Source organism: Hibiscus syriacus, unplaced genomic scaffold (assembly GCF_006381635.1).
Source record: "Hibiscus syriacus cultivar Baekdansim isolate YM2019G1 unplaced genomic scaffold, ASM638163v2 tig00111151_pilon, whole genome shotgun sequence".
Classification (NCBI taxonomy): Eukaryota; Viridiplantae; Streptophyta; class Magnoliopsida; order Malvales; family Malvaceae; genus Hibiscus; species Hibiscus syriacus.
This window is the reverse complement of record NW_024062999.1, coordinates 1,174,289-1,198,748: the sequence shown is the minus strand read 5'-3', so window position 1 is coordinate 1,198,748 and position 24,460 is coordinate 1,174,289. Positions and strand designations below refer to the sequence as shown.

Here is a 24,460-nt window from a genome sequence, read left to right as displayed (position 1 = left end):
CTACCGACATCAAGGTCTCGATCTGGAAAATGGATGCCAAAGCATTTCAAATATTTCCTGGTGTGGGAAAAACACTGGATAGATTAATTCGGACCAATCACTTGTGAAGATGAACTGGAACTACATTGCACGAGGGACCACTAGCATTCTGAACTGGAATTCCACGTCTGTAAGCCAGCAAGAAACTGTTGAGTTGTCGTCTCTCGTTGAGTCTCAAACTAGTAAATCCTTGAACTCCAGGAAAGCATCACGCTGCTCGTGAAGACATGGAAAGGAACCAATGAAGCTGAGACTTAGAACAAAATCTATATACCATGATTTAGAAAGTAAGCTTAAATTTGCCATATTTTTTTTATGTTTACTTTTCTCCATTAAATCTGCTTCTGGTTGTTACTTTTAAAGGAGGAAAGTAACTACACTGGTTCATACATGGTAGTCCAAGGACGAGTCTTCGTTTGTAATGTAAAATTTTGATGGGAAAGTGGAGAAATTGCATTATTTTGAAGGAATAATTTACAGTCATAGAGTGATGATGTGCGTTGGAATTAGTATGATTATTCATAAAGTAATCTCTAGTTGTTATCATCTCGTTGAATTAGTATGATCTTTTTTTTGGGGGGTTACAATATAATGATCTTTAGTATTTTTTGGGTAATAAAATACGCAATAATTAAAATTAATAAATTAATTTATTGATAGAACGTGCAACTTCATTTGGTCGAAGACCTGCAATATTTTGACCTAACAAAATTTTAACTTTAACCTCTAAATTACTTTACCGAAATCCATCACTGCTACTGAGAAACTTTATAAATGCTAATCAACAGTTGTAAAAACAAATAATATATAAAATAAATAAATCCTAAAACAAACCCTTTTTTCTATTAAAAAAATGCAGAAAATCCCACATCATTTAGAAGCAATTTCATGTTGAACCGCCATCCTGAGCAAGCTATCTTGATCAAGAGCCACAATGACGGGCAAACTGCCCATCCCACGAGCCATGGCCAGCATGATCTCCTCCACCAGCGATTTGAACTCCCTAAAATCGAGCTTCTCGTTGTGATCCTTGTCGAACTTGTCGAAAATCATACGGTGGAATTCATCGACATCTTCTTTCGTTGCCGATTTAAGTTCCACGGTGAAGAGCCAGCACGACCCTTCTCGGAAATCCTCACGACAAATCACTCCATCCCCGTTCGAATCGACCAGTTTGAAGTATTTCTCGACACATTTTTCGAATGCTTCTTTTGCTTCTATAAATTTAATCACTGTGTTGCTATCAAGAACAGCTACACTCATTTTTGTAGATAATAAATATATATAATGGTTTATGGAAAATAATATTTTTTCTTTTTAATTTTAGGTTTTTGCTTTTGCATTGATTCACTTTATTTATATATATCTAGGGTTTTTTTATTGCTAAATATGGAAATTTTCAATGGTTGATTGGGCTTTAAAACTGGATTGTTCCTCAATTAGAATGTGACATCTGGCATCTTTCATGCCCAAATAGGCTAATACTCTTGTTAGTTCTTGACTAAGTTGCTCGCGTGAATAATGTGGAATAAAAAGGATGCTTGGTAAAAGAAATTAGAGATAGATACACCGAATATAACAATAAATATTAGGATAAATTATACTGTTAGTATTTAAATTATTACTTTTATTCTATTTTGGTACTTAAACTTTTTTCAAAATCATATCTAACGTTTAATTTAGGTTTTAGTTTGATACCTTGTTAAAAAAATTAACATAACTGTTGAAGTAATATTTTTTATTTTTTTCGACGATGATGTCATAACTGGTTTTTGTCCGGGCACGAATTTTCTTAGCGGAAAAGTAAGTGAATAAATAAATGGTTTTTATTGGAAAAAAAATGTTTTGGAGTCACCATTGACCCTTTTGGGTTAGGTAGGTCGAATACCTCAAAATCACCTTTTAAAAGAGTTTTAAAGAAAAATCAGTTAAAAAGTAAACCGATCTGCGTTTAACCAAAAATTCATTTTTTTAGTAATAAAAAGATATTTGTGGTCAGTTACGTTAAGGGAATGATTAGCACCCCTATAATGCCCAAAATTGGTACCCTTCAATTATAAGTTGTCTCTATTAGTGGAAATGTAAGAATTCAAATATAAATTTAATTTATGGTCCTGTTATTTCAGATTCAATAGAATAATTCTAAAGAAAATCATATTAAAATAATTTAAATAAAACTAAAGTAAATATATAATTTTTTAGGTTTTTATAAGTAAGGTATTTATTCATTTAAAAATATTAGAAAAGGACATCTAGTTACTTTAAGACAACCCCTTTCTTAATATTAAAAAATAAATAAATATATTTAATTTTCTTAATATTAAAAAATAAATAAATATTATTTATGTAATTAAATATATATATTTATATGACTAAAATAAAATAAAATATAATAATAATTAAAGTACTAATTTAAACATATTTAAATTTAAAGGTTAATAATAAAAATAAAATTAAACAGTGACCAAAATAAAGAAAATTAAAACTTATAGGATTAAATTGCAAAATATAAAAATTAATAGCCCTAATTAGAAATATTATAAAATCTAGGTACCGATAGTATAATTTAGCCTTACTTATTAACTAGTGATTAAAATAAAATATTATAATTAAAAGGACTAAATAGGGTATTTACCCTAATAGATGTGAATAAAGTGCAAGGAATAAAAATAAATTAAATAAAATTCGTATACGAAATTAAAAGACACAAATATAATTCCAGTGACTAAAATGAAAAGATTACAAAACTTGGAAGAACTGCTAGTATTAATTACCCATACGTAAAATTACGCAGGGGTCTCTCCCTTAAACGGCGTCGTTTTAGGGAGGGTATAAATACCCCTTTTAGCCGGCCCTTTAGGCCATTTTTCTTCATTTTTCTTTTTTGGTTTTCTCTCTAAGGATAGAACTCTCTCCCTTCTGTCTAGTCTTCCCTCATCGGAGGGAAGCCATTCACCGATCGACAGCCGTGCTCCGGTGCCGATCACCATCGTCGGCCACCGCCCACGGTGGCCGAAAAATATCAAATCACCCCAAATTAAAGATCTGAACGCCCTAAGGTTGAATCCGGTCTCCGTTTCCCCTAAAAAGCCTTAGAATTTCCTAGATCTAGATTTATACCTTTGGGTTTTCGGTGGCTTCCGGCGACGTTCTCGGTATGTTTCTACCATTTCTTTTCCTTTTCTTCTTGGTGATTTGGTTGATGTTCACTTGTTGTATATATGGATGCTACTCTCGTTCTTTTCTCTATTTTTTTGTTCGTATCTCTCTCTTTGTTGCTTGATGTGTGTCCTTCTATCTTGCAGGTGATCGGTGGCTTTTACAAGCCACCACAGAGCTCCTTTTGGACCGGTTAAAGAGCGGTTATGACTCACCCTAGGCTTTGACGTGTGCAGTTGTGGTGCTTTTGGAGTCTTCGGCGATACGTGGAGTGGCAGCGGAGCGTCGAAAGTAGCTGGTTGGAGCGTGGACGTGGAGGTGGCGTGGCAGAGGCGGCCAACTTAGCCCTAGGGTGATGATACTATAGGGTTTTCTGCTGGAGGCTTCTGGACCGTTGGATCTCACCAAATCCAACGGCTGATGGTTGCTGGCTGCTGGAAAAGATGATGAAAACCTAAAAGGGTTCTACTGGGTTTTTGGACCGGGTCTGGGCTTAGACTGGGTTCTGTTGTATTTGGGCCAAGTTGTTGGGCTTTGTAATTCTTTGGGCTTCGGGATTTGTAAATGGGATTGTAATAATAATAAATTTTATTAATAATAATAATAATAATAAAACGACTAATAATAAATTAATAACAAATGGATCAAAAAAATAGTGTCTACAGCTGCCCCTCTTTGCTCATTCTTGTGTTAACAAGAATATGGCAAAAACGAAAAGACAATAAGTTTTTTGTCCATTTGACTTCTCTTGATTAAGATGGAAATATTAATGCTGATCTATCTCCTTCTGCGATGAATCGAGCTAAGGTTGAACAAGTTCTTCAGATATTGAACTTCTTCTAGAAATACTAATGATGCTCTATTTCCTTCTGCGATAGAATCGAGCAAAAGGTTGAATAAGTTCTTCAGATTATAAACTTCTTCTTCCTCTTATGATGAGTTCTTCTTATTATGAACTCCTTCTGGAAATGTTGATGCTACTCTATCTCCTTCTGTAATAGAATCAAGCAAAATGTTGAATAAGTTCTTTAGATTATGAACTTTTTCTTCCTCTTCAGATGAGTTCTTCTTATTACGAACTCCTTTTAGAAATGTTAATGTTGCTCTATCTCCTTTTGCAATAGAGTCGAGCAAAAGGTTGAATAAGTTCTTCATATTATGAACTTCTTCTTCCTCTTCAGATGAGTTCTCTTATTACGAACTCCTTCTAGAAATGTTGAAAACATTCTGCCCGGAGGTCTTATGGATGGCCCGAAGGTCTTATCATCTTGCTCGGAAGGCTTACATATTACCCAAAGGATTTAAATATCAGGGAAATAGTTTACTAAGTAAGAACTTTGGAAATCGCTTTCTTATATTCAACATTTTATTTTCAGAAAAGATTAAAAGAAACTTTAGAAATCGTTTCTCATTTTTCGAAATAACTTGTTGATTGGGTAACATGCCCCACTTCAAAGTAATGCTTCTTTTGTGAATTGCGACCATCTATTCTTCATATATTTGTTTCTCGTGAAATGATTCCTGCATTTGAGGTTTGAATTCTACCTTCCACTTGTAAGGTTTTTCATCATGAATCTTCTTTTTTCATATGAAAACTTGTAAAAACCTTGTGTTTGAATGCAATCAAATGTGTTTATGTAATACATTTTCTTTTATGCAAATTATGTTCTTGTGTATCAAATTGAAACCTAAACTAAATGTTAGATATAATTTCGAAAAAAATGGATACTAAAATAGAACAAAGGTAGTAGTTTAGGTACTAAATTGGATACTAAAGTTTATTATTTAGATGTGTTTGAAAAAGATACATAGTAATTAAGCACGAACCGAGTGATCGATCTCAGTGATAAATGAGTTGTTCTTATTTTTGAGATTCTAGATTCGAGTACGGTGAATGTCAAGGGTATAAACGTCAACATCAAACGATGAGTTATTTTTTGAACATATATTACTTATATTCACCAAATGAATCAAGCATAAAATCATCATGGTTAATTAATCAAGTATCTCCCTATTTTCAACACCTTAAGAATTTGAGAGTATAATTCAATGTAAAATAGCTACGCAAACAATTCATACAAATAAATATTGTCTATATTTTACTATATCCATAACCACATTTGGGTTACATAATTTAGTTGTATCGTGATTAATCTCTAACCTAACCTTTAATTTTGCACGAACCAACTTACTTTAGTGGTTAAAGAATCGTTATTGTTCCTAGAGGTCAAAAGTTTGAACACCAGCAATTACAACAGAGTGATTAAGCGTCCATTGTCAATGATTGAGAGTATTTAGAACAAATATTAATTTGTAATCCCTTAACTAATAAAAAATTAACCTAACCTTTAATTTTTACTTGGTATATTCTGAGTGGGTACCTTATGAGATTATATCAACGATTTAAAAAAAATTACAGATTTAAAATTATTGATAAACAGATTGATGCTTAAAATTGTCTATCTTTTTTATAATATTTTTATAATTTAATGTCAGTCATTAATTCACACTTATAAAACTATCAGCTAACACAAAGGATAATCATATTGAAAAGAAATTGAATCTAAAGCTGTCAACGCAAGGTTGGCCAATCTGTGAGTCACGGGAAATTCTACAGTGCGACACTTTAATATAAGGCTAAATAAGGTGTTATCAGTTTTGTTATTATTTAAATAATAAAATCAATAAAAAATTTAACGATAATATTATTATTTTTACCTAAAAATCATTTCTTTTAACATTTTCGGTAATTTTTAGCGCCTAGTAATGTTTCTAATTATTTTTAGCGCTTAATAATATTTTCGGTTTTTTTAAAATCCAATTAAAACGTCTAGTAATAATAAAATCGATCATTTTTTAACGTCTAATAATATTTTCGATTAATTTTTATTAATTTTATTATTGTTTAACATCTTATTTTAACCTTATATCAAAGTTGTCGGACGTGAGCGTTTCCCGTGAGTCGCTTCATTGGCGGACTGAGAGACCAAGTGAAATTCGAGTCTAAAATTTGCCCAGCTTCAGACAAAATGAAACAAAGCGAAGACAGATCGGACTCATGATGTAATAATTGGTGAACCACATTATTGGAGTCGCTTTCAATTATTACATGAGAGAAACCCAAATCAACTGCAAGCCGGATTCCAAAACAAATTGCACGAGCTTCAATGTAACTGGCATTAAGAGGACCTTCGTTGCATGAATCCCGTGTAATATCTGATTTTGTCCGGTCTAATTTTCTTTTAAAGCTAAAATATTTTAATTTGAAGCTCAAGACATCAGTATTTGCAATAAATTTTCAAACATATCCAAATATTTTCAGAACATGATGTTTCTTGAGATAGAATTAACTTTCAGCTAGCTTTCAACGCATTTTAAAATGTTCAATCGAGCATCGAGAATTCAAGATATGCTCATTTTAACAAAGATAAAGCGTGCAGAAAATTTGATATGGGCTCAATACGAGAATTTTAATTTTATTCTGAATTTTAAATATTTATTGATTATTGTAAATAAATTCAGCTTTAACTTTCATTATTTATTTATGGCAAGTTAGTGTCTTTTTATTATTTTAGTATTTTTAGTATATCTAGCATAATGAAAATGTATTAGAGTTTCTTTTTTAGGGTTTTAGGAGCTTATAAATAGACATCTATCTTGTAATGGGACCAAGCATTGTAACCCAGAAAATACGAGAAATAAAAGAAATCTTTGACTAAAGTTAATTCGTTTGTTTATTTTGTTCTTGTCACTTTATTCAATTTCGTCTTATCTTTGGTTTTTTTTTAAAAAAACTCATGGATGAAAGAAAATCAAGGAACAATGAAAAATATTTTTAAATTAATCTTCATAGATAAATCTTTTTGAGGTTCCTCAATGAAAATCAATTGTCATTTTCTTTTATTTTTTTATCTTTATTTTTTTATATCTATTTGTTTTTAGGCAAGACCTCAATTTTTTCTAAAATATTCCATTGAACGAGGAAAAAATTGAGGAACAAGGATTAAAATGAATAATAAAAAAAAAGGAAGAAAAAAAATTCATTCAAGATCCACCATTGATAATCATCGAGTGTCTACTTATAGGCTCTCAAAAACTCTAAAAGAGAAAAACTCTATTAATCCAATGTTGGATTTCTTTTATTTTATACTCTATTAAATGACCCAATGACCCGATTCATATCTCTTAGAGGATTCCCGCTCTTTAAATGGATAGGAGATAATTCTTTTCACAATCCTCCATTTTTTAAAAATTCATTTTATTTGATTTGATTTAACCTTTTAATATGGTAATTTATTTTAAACATTATCCTTTTTACTTGACTTTCGGTCGGTTTCTTTTTAACTTTTTTTGATTTTTTTTTCATGTTGATCGAACATATGGTATATTTCATTTGATTTGATTCCATTTTTGCTTTGATTGATTTTCATAATTTGATTCTCAAAATTTACCTTTTTATTTTAATCGGCTGGAGGCAGACACGCCATTTTCTTTTATTTTTTCCAATATAATAGATTTTTTCAAATCATCATTTTATTTATTTACGTTTTTCTTAATCTTTCTATGTATTCTTTTTCATATTATTGCTTACTTTTTGATTTTGTGTATTTATATTTATTTCGTTAATTCCATTTTTATATATTTCTTTATTTTGGTACCCGTGACCCTTTTGTCTATTTGTGCATTACTCCCAATTTTCTTTATTTTATTTTATAACTTTGATTATTTTTATTTTTAGTAACAAAGCCTCAAAGGCAAGTGGTCATATCGATTATTTAAATTTTTATATAAACTTCAATTTTGAAATTAAGACAATTGGGTAATCGAGTGGTACCAAAAGGGTAATTCGGGAGAGCTTATTCCCCGATTGTAATTGAGTCCGAATCCGACAATTATCTGGTGAAACTCAGATCCGGTAAATGGGTAAAACAGGTTGTCCGATCTACCTCATTGAAAATGATCAGTGGCGATCATCTCATGATTCCAAGTCAAAGCGCGAACCTGGGACCACTCGAGGGATTGTTGTGACAGCTTGGCGACTCCGCTGGGGACTTTAAGAGTCATACCAAAAATTGATTCCCCAGTTCTTCTTCGGTGAAAATTGTAAGTTTAAATTTTAATTTATTTTCGATCCACTTTACTTACCTTTTATTATTTTTTTCTTTACGTAAATATTTGTACTGATATTTTCTCTCAGTTTTTTCAGATTTTCAAAAGAAAGTCATTTTAAGCTCTAAAACTGAGCTCCGAACCCGTTTAAGTGAGGGTGAAAGTGAAGCATTAGTGAGAATTTTATTCTCCGTGTCAAACCTAGCAATTAGCCTCCGGGATTCATATGCCTTAGGTCTTTGTAGGAATTTATTCCTCATGTCAGAAATAGGGAAATGTGTCCCTCAAGTTTAACTCGGTCCACATAAGCATGTGATGTGTTTAGGATCGAGGGTTTGGCAAGCCCAATGAGACACCGACAAGGAGAACTCGGGTCTCTTTATAGAACTAAACCATGTCACTACGGGCAATTAGAAACTTCCCTAAACCCCATGCAAACCCTAGGTACTTATTGTTTATTTCCTGCTTTTATTTAACTGTTCGAAGCATACGAACTAGAGATATGCGGTTAGGATTTTATTTCGAAAAAAATATGCAAGATAGAAATCATGATCGGGTGGGAATATAGGGTAGATATCATACGAGGTATGAATTAATTTCATGCATTTCTTAATGAATGAGCGAACGAACAAAAAAAATTTATTCATTTTATGTATAGTATTGGGTTTCTCCTCAAAATATTTCCGGCAGCCTTTGAATATTTTAAATAAAAATAATAATATATTTTTTTATTTTTTAAAATGGACCGCCGTTTAATTTATAGTTACTATAGTTAAATTTTGAGAAATATTGATGTAACATTTACTTGTTAATGTTGTAAACATGTTGCAGGCCTTCCTTAAAAGATTAACTAAATTATTTTCTTAAACTTTGTAAAGAATAAAATGCATTATTATAATCTTATTTTTTAAAAGAAATATTATTTTCTTGTAATTATTCTTGTAATTATAAAATACAACAACATGAAACGCAACGAAATCTGTTGTCTTTTTTAGCTGTCCGAATGCTTCGAGAGAAAACTTAACCTTACCTAAACTTGTTATTTTCAATATATATATATATATATATCCACAAAAGCAAATCAAATAACTTTAATGTACGGACTAATTTAATTCAGTGATTAAAGGAATCGTGATTTTTTTTAGAGATTACAGGTTTGAGTACCAAAGGCTATAGCAGGATGATTGAACATTCATTGTCAAATAATTAAGATTATTTATAACAATACACTACAGCAAAACTATTCTACAGCGGCGTTTTGAGAGTAAACGTTACTAAATTTAAACTATAGCGGCTTTTACATTCAAAACGCCACAAAATAGTAATTTTAACGGCGTTTTATTAAACGCCGCGACAGAGTTGTAGTTTAGCAGCTTTTGTATAAAAATGCCGTAATAGGGTCATCTAGTGGCATTTTTTAAAAAAAAACCGCAACAGAGTTGTACTTTAGCAACATTTTTATACAAAAGCCGCAATAGATTCATCCATAGATGTTTCTCAATAAACGCCATGACAAAGTATTATTTTACGACGTTTGTATAAAAACGCTGCAATAGGTTTCGACTATATCTAAAACAAGGTATATCTACAAACATGGCAAAGTGGTCAATTTTTCATTAATTTAAACCACGGTCAAAGGTGATTATGCACTTTGAAACGTAAAAGTAATTCTTTTTTATTTAGATTAGATAACTTATAAAATCTGTAACCTTTTAGTTGCAGGTATGATCTTGATTATCAACCCACATCGTTTGATCATAAAAGTCAAATGTTCATGTACGTGTCGAGATTTAAAATTATATTATTATTTTTACTTGTATGAATTCACCCTCTGACTCTATTCAAGCTTACAGTCTTATTTTAGAGGTTATTTTCAAATTTATTTAAAAAAAAACAGCAGAAAATTATGGTCATATTTTAGAATCACTAGTTTGATTGACTGTGATAAACTTAAAAAAAAACTTGAAATTCAATTTAAAATATTTTTTAAAAAATACGATCAGGAAAATATATTTTGCAATCCCTCATCAACAGCATCGTAGTAAAATTGTGTTGTGTAGGATACAATATTTCAATTTCGATTCTGGTAACTATTTAATCAATTAAAATATATAGATATTTAAAACATATATTTATCATGATTTGATTAGTGATTTATAATAATATTATTATTAATTTAAAAGAAGACATGAGATAAAATAATGGATTTTGCAGTTTAGTGACTGATAATTATGTTGCTTTTAGTCATTTGTTCCCTACAATAAAACAAATTAATATCTAATTTATATTAATACAAAATCTTAGCTCTGTTTATTTTAGAAAATATTTTTATTTAATTTTTTAGAAATTAGTTTTCATTTTCAATTTTTTAAAAATTAAAAAACATGTTTGGTTAATATAAATGAAAACATGTATTTAAGAATAAAATAGTAAAAATATATTTGACATCTAATTTAAATTAGTGTAACATTTAAACTAAGACAAAAATCTATTTGTCTATCTTTTAACCAATAGAATCAAATTGTAACGATGCTTACATGACCGTTCACAAAACTTACATGGTAATCTACAATATTAACGTGACATTTCACGATATTGTTGTAGCAGTACATGATGAAAGATGATGTGGTAGATAAACTTAATTGATTTTTTTACTAAGTTTGAGGGTATAATTTAGACTTATTTAGTGTTTTTAGAAAAGTTAAGATATTATTTAAAATTTAAAATGTAAAATATAAACAACTATTAATATATTTAATATATTAAGTATAAAAATATTATAAATTAAATCATTAAAAAAATTAGTTTAAGGACCACATTGAGTATAAAAAAAGTTTAAGGATCATATTGATTTTTTTGTAAAAGTTTGAGGATTTTAGATACGGTTAAATTAAAAAAATATTGTTAAAATGATATAATCCCATGTAAATTAAGTTAAAATTTTAGATTTTGTGTTTTCTTATTTTCAAATTTCTAAAACAGTTTTAATGAAAATACTGAAAAATCTTTTTTATGTTTCATATTTTTCACTTATTTTTGTTTTTATTTTCTAGAAATCATTTCCTAATTTTACATTCAAACATGTTTTCTTCAATGTTTTTTTATTTTTTAAGAAAATGATAGTCTAATATTTTCTAGAAGCAAATTGTCTCTTAATCTCCGTCTAATTTTCAATAGTAATTAATCTCATTAATAAATATTTATTTATCGTTACTAATTTATTATATATATAACAATTAATATTTATCTCATTGATAAACCAATTACAATCATTTTAATCTGATTTTTCTATTTAAAATGTAAAGATTCGAACCATAACAACGTCTAAAAGATGTAACACATCATCTAGTTGGTAATGGACTGAGAGTGATGTTCAGGAGCAGTTGTCCTTCTAAAAATTTCAAATTCACATATATTTTATATACATTTTATATTTTGTATTGATAATATATTTTCACTCTCCTAAAATTTTACAAATTCGTCTCACCTAAAATATTATAAGTTTCTCCCAACATAAAATTATGGGTCCTCCTCTGCACTAATATCTATTCAACCTTTTGTTGATAGAAATTTTTAAGTGAAACTATTAAATTTTATTGACTTTTGTCATTATTTTCATTTTCAATTAAGTTCTTTCATTAAATTTTAATTTTTATAAATATTATAAAGTAATTTAAATAAAATTTTCGTTTTTTTATAATTAACAATATAGAAGGATTAAATTCTAAATGTACAAAGAATTAAAACATACTTTAATCTATACAAGTACGAAATAAATAAATGATATAATCAAATTAATTTGTCATTAAATGATGTAATCCAATTCATTTTTTTCATTAAATGATGCAATCCAATTCATTTTTGTCATTAAATGATGCAATACATTTCATTTTTGTCATTAAATGATATAATCCAATTAGTAAATGCTCTTCGTTACAATTTTGTTACATACAATGTTCAAGAAATAATTAGAAAAAAAATGTGTAAATGTTGGTAAAAACTATTTACACCAAACCTTAATTTTTATTTCAAACTTTTCAATGAATAAATTAAAATATATTAACCAATAGGGTTGCTTCAAGTGGTAAGCAGCTTGATATCGCTTAAGCAATATCTCAGGTTCGAGTCCTTGTGTAAGCAGAAAATCCCCACTATGAGAATCACCCACCAATATCAGTTGTGCGACCTTGGTTGATCCAAATTAGCTAGGTCGAAGCATCGGAACTATAGGGCAACCAAGAAAATAAATAAAATATATTACATATTTTATATTAGAAAATTACTTTTTATCTCAAATTTTCAACCATTAACATAATTAGTATTTTCTGTTAAATTTTGATGGAAAGTACTACCTATGTTAATTAATCGACCAGAAATTGTAAACAGAAAAAGTAAGTAGATTAGTTTTAACTTTTTAGAGTTTAAGGACTAAATCTCAAATTCTGCTAAAATACATGGTCTTATAAACATATTTAACAAAAAAAAGTTAGCACAATATGAATTTGAGGAAGAATAAGAACTACTCAAAACTTCAACTATTTTTAAACCAACTTGCAACAACTTTTGTCACCACAATTGCAGCTTTAGCTTTGGTTATGGTTCAGGCAATTCTATTAGGTTTTGGGTAAAATACATAAATCATCACTAAATCATGTTGAAATAATTGTTTTAATCATTAAAATTTTATAAGTTATAAAATGATCATTAAACTTCTCAAATAGTAATAAAATGGTCATTAAACTCTACCAAACTATTATACAGCAATCATTTAATTCGTGAGACTATTATAAAATGATCCTTAAACTTACTAAAATTTATCATCGCTTTATAAAGTGCATGGATTATTTTGTAACGGGGGACGGACACCAGTGGCGGATCCAAAAATATTTTTCATGGTGGCCACACATATGTTAACAACATAAAATTTTCAAATGAGATGGGTACAAATAAAATTTCAGGGTGGATACCATCCGTAAAATAAGTAACTAATCGAAGAAAACTCAGATTTCAGGGTGGGACCAAAAGTAAAATAAATAATTAATCGAAGAAAATTAAAATTTCAAGGTGAACACATGCCCATCTTCACCAAGTTGTGACTCCGCCATTGACGAACACAAAAATTTATATTAAAATGAAAAACTCATAAAGAGGTAAAAATAAATCATCAATAAAAAATATTTAAAATATATGATAATTTAAAATTTTATAAGAATACAACTAGTCCCATCCGTCCACTTAATCCATCCAGGTTTACAACAATTTAGTGATTACGGTTTGGATCACTATCAAGATCCCAATTTTCAAAGGGGTTGCCCTAACCAAGTTGATGTAATAAAGTGTCACTCCCAAACAAACCCTAACCAAAGCTAATGTATTAGGCAAAGGCAATGAATAAGACCACACATATTTTAGCGTTAGGTTTGCATGGATTTGCATGTGAAATTCAGACCTCCACTGTTGAGTGTGTTCCCTAACCCCCTTACTGTACACGTGGCCCTGCTACAATTTTTTATGGTGTCAATTGGATTTCGGTAACATATTATAAAGTTTACACCTAATAAAAAGATTTTTCTAATCAACAACAAGTTCGTCTAATAGAACGAGATACTAAATTCTTTTAGTAAGGCAGAGATTCAAAATTTGACGTTTATGAATGGAGCAAACTGGGTTGGGAGGGTCGCCCTCGTCTCTGCAATATCCTATTTGAATTAGTCGATTAATAGATCGGATACCGATGGTTATAAAAAAAATTCTAAACCAAGTTTCCATAAATACATCAATGCATGATTCTTTCCTTTCCAAATACAGAATTTACACATTAAATAATAATAAAGGATCAAATTCGGTATTAACCCTTTTTTTAAATACCAGAGTAAACAAAGCAAGAAAATAAGAAATCAATTTGACATTTTTTTTAAGAGAAAATCGCCTCAGTGACCAAAAATGTCTTATAATATACGATTTTAATCAACTTTTTTTGGATTTGCCAAAATGACCAACAAAATCGCAACGCGATATCAAAATCGCAACGCGATTTAGAAAATCGCAACGTTGAAAAGAAAATCGCAACGGTCAAAAGAAAATCGCAACGGTTAAAAGAAAATCACAACGCGATCTTCCAAGAATCGCAATGCGATCCAAAGAATCGCAATGCGATCCAAAGAATCGCAATGCGATTCCAAGAATCGCAATGCGATCCAAAGAATCGCAATGCGAGCCAAAGAATCGCAATGCGATTCCAAGAATCGCAATGCGATCTTCGAAGAATCGCAACGCGATCGAGAAAATCGCAACGCGATTCCAATAATCGCAACGCGATTGAGAAAATCGCAACGCGATTCCAAGAATCGCAACGCGATTGAGAAAATCGCAATGCGATTCCAAGAATCGCAAAACGGCAAAAGAAAATCTCAAAAGCAGTAGAGTTGTTCGTATTGCATTTGTTTCTTAAAAATTTTCTCTAAAAAGACAGTATCCGCGCGGACGTGTCGAAGACACGTATTACCACGACCACGACCACGACCACGACCACGACCACGACCACGACCACGACCCGAGACGAGACGGCGGCGGCGGCGGCGCGCGAGAGTCCCCCTTGTTCTCTTTCACTCAACAAGGAAATGAGAAATCCAAGCCTTAAATACACTTCCCAATAGTGTTTCCAATACTATGTGGGATTGAACATTACCAACAACCTTCACATGTCAACCTATTTTGTGTGCTTAATTTGACTGTGCCATTCACTAAAATTGTTGGAGATTAGTTCATTTGAAGAAGTGTAACTAATAAACCATAAGCCAAGTAAATTGCTTTTATTTGTCGTGAAATGATGTCCCTGCAACCTTTGGTGGAACTTTGGACCTTGTAATAAACTTGAACTATGCTTCCAGTTCCATCCAGTAGAGAATTTAAAATCATAACTTGTAACTTTATCTCCAATATCACAAAGCAAAAAAATCTACAAGAAATTGATCAGCTATGAGGAGAGTCTTGAATGTAGAATTGTTGTGTATAAATCCACATGTATGCATAACCAGGTAGAAATTATATTTGTATACGGCAACCCACCTTTTTCACTAACAAAAACAATTTTGGCATACCAAATGAACTAATCTCTCTTATAGTCACACTCAAGCTCTTAGCAAAATAGGTTGACATGTGAAGATTGTTGGTAATGTCAATCCCACATAGTATTGGAAACTATTGGGAAGTGTATTTAAGGTTTGAATTTCTCATTTCCTTGTTGAGTGAAAGAGAACAAGGGGGACTCTCGCGCTCCGCCGCCGCCGCCGTCTCGTCTCGGGTCGTGGTCGTGGTCGTGGTCGTGGTCGTGGTCGTGGTCGTGGTCGTGGTCGTGGTCGTGGTCGTGGTCGTGGTCGTGGTCGTGGTCGTGGTCGTGGTAATACGTGTCTTCGACACGTCCGCGCGGATACTATCTTTTTAGAGAAAATTCTTAAGAAACAAATGCAATACGAACAGCTCTACTGCTTTTGAGATTTTCTTTTGCCGTTTTGCGATTCTTGGAATCGCGTTGCGATTTTCTCAATCGCATTGCGATTCCTGGAATCGCGTTGCGATTTTCTCAATCGCGTTGCGATTCTTTGAATCGCATTGCGATTCTTGGAAGATCGCGTTGCGATTTTCTTTTGACCGTTGCGATTTTCTTTTCAACATTGCGATTTTCTAAATCGCGTTGCGATTTTTGTTTCGCATTGCGATTTTGTTGGTCATTTTGGCAAATCCAAAAAAAGTTGATTAAAATCGTATATTATAAGGCATTTTTGGTCACTGAGGCGATTTTCTCTTTTTTTAAATATATATGTGGGGATAAATATATATTTTATGTATAACTAAAAAATCTAATTGTACCTAATGAAAAATCTAAAGAAAACATATAATTATGTGTATAAATTGTAATTAAAAAAAATCTAATTTTACCTAATGAAAAAGAGACGGAAAGAATAAAGTCTAAACATTTTGTTTGTCAAAAAGAGAGAAAGAAAGTAGAAGACATTTTCAATAGGGAAATTTTCCAAGGGTCACTTTACTTTTGAGTGGGGAGAAATATTTTGTAATATCCTGAATCTCGGATCAGTAGTTTGAGTCAACCTGAGACCCATAAGTTGGCCCAAGAGCATAGGATAAGTGATGGTTTTAATTAGAGGTGCTAATGTAAGGTACCAAAAGTGTAGTTTACCCATAACAGTTTTAAAGGATAAAAACCACTTATTATTTTAGAATTCACGTGAGAACAACCCATCAAAATATCTCTTCCATCTCTCTCTTCTTCTTTTCCAAAAGCAAGCTAAGGTAAAAGCTTTAAGATTATCAAATCTAGATTGAAGAAACCAAGGTAAGAACCTTAATCTTCTTCCCTCATGCTTCAATTTGAGCCCTTAATCTTAAGTTTTGGTTGAGGTTTCTAAAAATAAATTTTTATGGATGTTAAAGGAATTAAAGGATTCGAGCTAGTTTTACTAACATTAGGCTTTTGAAGTGTTCTTAACTCTATTTCCAAGCTTTAAACAAGTTAGCAAACATTTTTGTTACCTTTGATTAGCTAAGGAAATGGGGGGAAGCTTAATGACAGGAGTTAAAGAAGAAAAGTGAATCCTAGTTGATTCAAGAGGAGTTTTAGAAACAAGAGAAGTTAGGTAACACACTCACAACTCATTCATACCCTTAGTGGATCATTAGAAATGCAAGAGAGCTTGTGAAATGAGATTAAGCATGTTTAGTAGATTTTCATGGCAAGATGCATGTTTTAGAATTATGAGATGTTTTAAAGCCTTATTTATGATCCTTAATATTAACCTAAGACTTAATAATCATTGGGAAAACTCATGGTAACAAAACTAGATAGTTTAATGGGTAAATTTGTTCCTAAATAAGGCATTTTTAGGGTTTATATCGATACTACATAGAGCAGTATTGATATTGTTCTTAAGGAAAGCGTGATATCTGAGTTTTTGAGGAGCAATACCTCTTAAAGGAGTATCGATACTAAGGGTCTAGTATCGAGACCAGAGTGCTCGATATCGAGACTGGGATTCCAGTAGCTAATTTTGGTATTGGTACTTTAGGGAGTGTTGATACCCAAGTTCCTAGCATCGATACTCATATCGATACTCCCATATGAGTATCGATACTTCTCCTTTTCTTTCAAGGCATTTCATCTAGAGGCTATCGATACCTTAGGTAGGGTATCGATACTGCAAAGAGGGTATCGATACTGCCAGACTAGTATCGATATCAAGGTTATATTTTTTAACAGTAATACAAGAGAGTTCTTAGAAGAGATGAGGTTTTCCCAAAAACTTATAATTACTCCTAAATAATACTACAAGTGAGAACATTAATGGTGATTAATTAAAACATAGAAATGAGAATAATTAAGATTAAATAAGACTAGCCTTGATTGAAAGCCCGGGAAACGATCAGGATACCCGAGTTCCTTTAGAAAAGCTAGAGATGTCGAAAGTATATATGCAGTCCGGATATCATTAGGTAGTACACGAGGCACTTTAATCTGACTAACTAGCACACGAAGTCTGACACGTGTGAGGGGTGGGTTAGTCAAGGATGTTGATCGATGCAGAGATTTCAGACACCATCCTTGGTAGACTAAAGGGTGTATGAGCTCCAAGATGCAGAGATCCAGCAGTCGCACCGTGACGTCTACCCTAGAGTAGAGGGTGAGTATCACGAGGATACTCACTAATGATGGAGATGAGATAGCTTGATGTATTTTCCCTGATGCACTTTTAGTATGAGTTAGTTGTTAGTGTGGCACTGAGCTAGTTAACTCAACATTTGGAATTTGTTTCTTTACGCATATTAGGATGAGCAGTAGAGACCGATGTCCATACCTGAGTAAATTCAGAGTACGTCTCAAGATTTTGAAATGACATGTATATTTATAAACTCTGATGTAAAGTTGAGTCTTACAGTTAGTCAAGAATTAGTCTTTATATTTTTTAATGTAAATATTTATTTTGAGAGCTCTCAGATGTATAGTTATTTTATTATGTTCAAGTTATGGTGATTTTATATTTAAAAATGGTCATTTTTAAGTAAAAGAACTGATAAAAAGTTTGTTCAACCACTTCGGTGGTTCGTATAGAACTCTCATTGGTCAATTGTGTGTCGTACTGATTTAGGATGTTACATATTTGTTTATATATTCTTCTTTATGGCTTCTAATTGATTATTCTTTAGAATTTATTGATCCTTCATATGTCAAATATCACATTAAAAAAATTAACTATTTTCCATAATTTCTAAAATATATTAATTAAAGATTATTATTTTACACACAATGTGTATACAATTTATTTTACATACCTTGTTTATTTTAATTTTAAATTCTAAAATTTAAAACCCTAAACCCTAAATCTTAAAACCTAAAAATTATAAACTATAAACCCTAACTAAGATAGAGTGTATAAAATAAATTTTACACAAATTTTTAACTAAATGAAATACTTTTAAGAGAGTTAAGGAATTTATAAAATGGATATTAAATATAAAAAACAGATGAAGTACATTTTAAATCATAAAAAGAAGGAATCAAGGCAATATGATAACTAATTAGAGATAAATTTTAAAATAAAAACTCAAAGAATATATGACTTTGACTATTCAAATTTATTGTGGAGATTAGGAATATATTGCAACCATTTTTAGAGAGATTTGTTTGTCAAACTGGTATGAATCATTCTTTTAAAAGAATTTCTAACTATTGGTCCAATAAAAAATAATAAAAATCTTTAATTATAAAATTTAGGATAAAGTACATAAATAGTCCCCTAACTATAAGATATTATTTTGTTTAGTACTTCAACTATTAAGATACAAAATGGTCCTTTGGCTATAGGGTGTTGTTTTGTTGAGTCTGTCAACTATTAAACGTTATAAAAGGATCACATGACTATTCATATATTTCAAATTTGTTCTCTTTCATTAAAAAATTGGCGGTCGTCTGAGCTGTACGTAAACATGCTAACTGAGATATGATAGTCGTTTGAGATTCTCACCCTTTTGACAATGAACGCTCATACTCCTAACATACACTTTAGTCGAACTCGAGACATCAAAGAATAGCAATAAATCCCTTAATCACTTAGGTTGTTTTGTTCGTACAATATTTTTACAAATTCAAATTAACTCAAATACTATAAAACGTTTTTAAAAAAATATTTTTTGTAGCCAATTATATTTCTCAAAAGTGGGGAATGATTACTTAAAATCCATTTTTCACAAAAAAGTCCAAAAAATTGATATAGTAATATGATTGGTACTTAATTTCTAATCATTTAAAGCATTGAATTCAAATTTAACAAATTTTGTTCAAATGAAAAATGATGGACTTTTCTTTTCCTTTTTCATTTTACATAAAAGAAATTCACAATCTATTTTTAAAATTATAAAATATTTTTTTAAAATATAAATTTATGAATTATTTAATCCGTCAAATTTTTTTATAAATAATATTTCATTTAATTATGATTGAATATGTAAAATTTATAATTTATAATTTTCGATCCAATAATTTAAGCTATAAGGAAGTAAAGTCAATTTTTTGTTAAACAATGTAACTCAATTATTTAACTTTGTTTAATAAGTTTAAATATAATTTAAAAATATATTTATAATTTCAAAAATAAATTGTGTAATTTAATATATTTTTTGAAAATAGAATTTCTAATTGTTTTTTTAAAATTCTTACTTAAAAATATTAAAAGAAAATTTTAGTCAGCCCAAAGAAAATATATTTTATTAATTTAAAATATCACATCATTCGTTAATGATTAGTGTTTATATTAATAAAAAAACTATAATCTGATGTTTATTTTATAATATTTTAAAAGTTGAATGCCAAAAAATTATTTATCATAGTTTAATGAGCATTCGTAAATTTATCTTATTTTATTTTAATTTAGTTAGTGATATGTTTCGTTGTCGAACGTAGAATTTTTCCAAAATTGTGATATAATCATTTAAAAAATGACAATGCATTATTGTCGATTAAAAAACAAAAAGAAAATAAAGAGTACAGCAAAAAGGTGTTGGTTGAATTAAGGTTGAAGCTTGGTTTGGTTAAGATCCAATGGGAGACACAGGAATAGTTAGAATGTTAGATCTTAGACTGTTTGACAAAGAAGCAGTTGTTTTGCATTTATTAATGTCCAAATTTTAACATGTAATAAAACTGGAACATGAAACAGTTTTTTATAGCATCAAACTCATGGTGAGGCCATGTTTTTCTAATGAATTTACCTTTGATTTTTTTTGGACATTTTTCTAATTTATTTTTAAAATTTCTTGTCTCTTGTTTGTCATCTTCTTTCATGGGGTGTTTTTTTTTTCCTTTTTAATGTATCCCCTCAAAAAATTGTGGCAGATTTTGCCTTAAAAACCTGTCTTTTTAACTCCACAGCTTTCTCTGTTCATTCTCCATGTGAATAATTCCTCATTTCTCATCTTTAAGCTTCCTTTATCTTCTCTCCCTCTCCCTCTCTCTTCATCTCCAAAAAGGGTACAATAAATTAGTTTTATTTATCTATTTTTGTAGCAGAAAAACCCATTTCCCTCCTTGCTTCTTACACAGTTTACACGGAGAAATCTCTGTTATAACAAGGAAAGAGAGTAAAAAAGGACAATTTAAGCAAAATATAAGCTTTGGAGGATGAATGGTCCTTTACATCTTGAAGAACCAGATTGCTCTGAGTTTGTTGAAGTTGATCCAACTGGAAGATATGGCAGAGTATGAATAAATTAACTCTTCCCTTCTTTATTTTTCTCCCCTTTTTTCTGATCTTTTAGTTTCATTTTTTTTTTGTTGCAGTACAATGAAATCCTTGGAAAAGGTGCTTCAAACAGTGTATGATCAAAACCCAACATTTTTTTCATCTTTTTCAATACTCAATTCATAAAAATCATTAAATTTGCTTTTATCCATGTTTTTTTTACAGAATTTGAGCTCCATTTGATATAAAGGGCTGATCTTTATTGCAGTTATAGAGCGTTTGATGAGTATGAAGGGATTGAAGTTGCTTGGAACCAAGTCAAACTCTATGATTTTCTTCAAAGCCCTGAAGATCTTGAAAGGCTCTACTGTGAGATTCATCTTCTCAAGACATTGAAACACAAGAATATCATGAAGTTCTATACTTCCTGGGTTGATACTGCCAATAGGAACATTAATTTTGTCACTGAAATGTTCACTTCTGGATCTTTAAGACAGTAAGTAAAACAAAAACAAGTTGAGATATTTTTTTTTTGGTTATGTTGAAATTTTGCTTCTTTTTGGTGTAGTTTAGGTGTTTGATCTTATATCTGTATTGGGATTCCCTTATTTTTGATCTTTGAATAGGTTTAGGCTAAAGCATAAGAGAGTCAACATTAGAGCAGTGAAGCATTGGTGTAGGCAGATCTTGAGTGGCCTTCTTTATCTCCATAGCCATGATCCCCCAGTGATTCATAGAGATCTTAAATGTGATAACATTTTTGTTAATGGCAACCAAGGAGAAGTTAAGATCGGCGATCTCGGCCTCGCTGCGATCCTCCGGAAATCTCAGGCGGCTCACTGTGTCGGTATGTTTACTCGAGCTGAACTTTGGTTGGCATCTTGTATGATTTTGAGTAAAGGAAAGGGGGCTGATTCAATAAAATGAAAGTCACCGTTTTTCGGGGGATTGCTTTTTTTCTCCAGGGACACCGGAGTTTATGGCTCCCGAGGTTTACGAAGAAGCGTACAATGAATTAGTCGACATTTATTCATTCGGCATGTGCATTTTAGAAATGGTTACATTTGAATATCCTTATAGTGAATGTACGCATCCGGCTCAAATCTACAAGAAAGTATATCTGTAAGGGCTTTTCACTTTGCTTGACTTGCTTTTTTTGCTTGGTTTCATCCGATGAAATGACCGGGTTTTGTTAATGTGTTGTTCCTTTTAGGGTAGAAAACCGGATGCTTTGTATAAAGTTAAGGATCCTGAAGTTCGACAACTTGTCGAGAAATGCTTGGCAACCGTGTCTTTGAGGCTTTCCGCGAGAGAGTTGTTAGCTGATCCTTTTCTCCAGATTGACGATTGTGAATCTGATTTGAGACAACTAGAGTATGCTCATGGAAGGCGATATGATGATATGGGTCCCCTCCTTAGGCTACCGTATCTCGAACTTCATCACAGTAGTAATTCTTATGGTGACAGATACTCGAACGGTTATGCTTACAAAACACCAAACGAATGGGGGTACCATCCTGCTGAAATTGAACCGAGTGGAATCGAGCTTTTTGAACATCAGGAGGATGAGCATGCTGCAAATGTAGACGTAAGCATCAAGGGGAGGATGGGAGATGATGGTGGTATCTTTTTGAGACTCCGGATTGTGGATAAAGAAGGTTAGAAACTCGTTAACATTTGCCCTCGACTTTTTCTTCGCGGAGATCTGACTCGAGTTTCTCTTTTTGTCTACTCGCAGGTCGTATCAGAAATATATATTTCCCATTTGATGTTGAAACTGATACAGCAATGAGTGTTGCTGCTGAAATGGTAGCAGAATTGGATATCACCGACCAAGATGTGACGAAAATAGCGGATATAATTGACGGAGAAATCGCTTCCTTAGTACCTGAGCAGAGACAAGGGCCAGGAATCGAGGAAACACCCCGCTTTTCGAATCGAAACTTATGCCACAATTGTGCTTCAAACCGTACATCTACTGGTTCCGTCTTAGATTTTTTGACGCATAATGGAGGCGCCAAAGACTCGCGTCTTCTTCAGTGTTGTAAAACTGGATGTACTTCGATGCATGACCTACATTTCAAGTCGAGGAATCCAAGCATTGCGTGACAGATGGTGCACCAAACGAATCGAGCCAATCGGACAATTTGCTTTACCAGGAAATCTGGGATCACCAAGACAGCCACGAACATATCCCGGAGGGATCTTGACACAGACATTCAGACGAAGACTTTGAAAAACCTGATCAATCTTTACCGGCAAACAACAAGAAAGCAACAAGAGAAGAAAGGAAAACCCCGTCTCCTACAAGTAATCTGATCCGATGTTTGAATGGTTCACGTTCTTTCTCCGCGGCTCATTCATTATACTGCGATATCTCCGACAATTACAAGAACGAAGTCCAACAGGAACTCAGATGGCTCAAGGCAAAGTGGAATTAAGAGAACTTAGAGACCAACAACTAGGAATTGTATCAGACTCATCAAACTGCAGTAACAAAGACGAGAACAGAACCGACGAGGTCCCGACATTATCAACGTTTGCCCCTAACAAGCATTCTAACTGCAACTTCCATGGCGATAACAAGATCTTCCCCGATTCACATAACCGAGGGGGAAGTAAATTAAATGGGGCCCCAATAGGGCATAGAGGCATGGGATAATGAGACTGAGGAACATGTTCCATTCCCATGCATTGCATGTTAAAATGACCCCCACAAGTGACCATCATGTTCCAATGAAAACCTCATTTTAGCTGACTTTGATGTTACCCTATCATTTCATTTAAAAATATTTTGTAATTTCAAATACAGTATAATTATATGATATTAATAAAATATTACAAATGTATTAAAGCATAATATATTATGAAAAATAATCAAGTATGACATGTATTATATAAAAGATATTAAAAATAAATGACATAATTTTGAAAGAATATTAATACTATTTGTTTTAAATTTTGACATCGTGCTTTTTTTTTATTTCTTCACTTATTAGAATTATGGATATAGAAATTATTAATATATATATATATAATCAATAAATTAGAATTTATGGTTTGTATAAATTGTAGTACAACTATTGGGATTTGAGCACTGATGTTATAAGTTGTCAGGGACGGAATTAGAAATTTATTTTAATGAGATTAAAATATTTTTATATTTTATAAATATAATTTTTTTAATTGAAAGGGGAATTAATAAAATTTTCTTTATTTATTTTTTAAATATATATTTATTTAATATTAATTGATACTTAAAAAATAATTATGGAAAAACTCCCTTAATCCCCATGATGTTCCGCCACAGCGAGTTGGGCTGGTCAAAGTTTTCAAAGTGATTAAGAAATGGAATGGTGGTTTGTTTCTTTCATGCCTCAAATCCAATGGGAACTCGTTAATTT

At 31.3% G+C, this 24,460-nt stretch overlaps 1 protein-coding gene and 1 pseudogene across 1 annotated transcript; one reads left to right on the top strand and one right to left on the bottom strand.

The window, feature by feature from the left end:
- Positions 1–820: 820 nt before the first annotated feature.
- On the bottom strand, positions 821–1,366 carry LOC120154796. The gene has a single exon (XM_039166446.1). The coding sequence runs from the start codon at positions 1,300–1,302 to the stop codon at positions 910–912; it is 393 nt and encodes a 130-aa protein (XP_039022377.1). The 5' UTR covers positions 1,303–1,366; the 3' UTR covers positions 821–909.
- Positions 1,367–20,796: 19,430 nt separating this feature from the next.
- On the top strand, positions 20,797–23,800 carry LOC120154852 (annotated as a pseudogene).
- Positions 23,801–24,460: the final 660 nt, after the last annotated feature.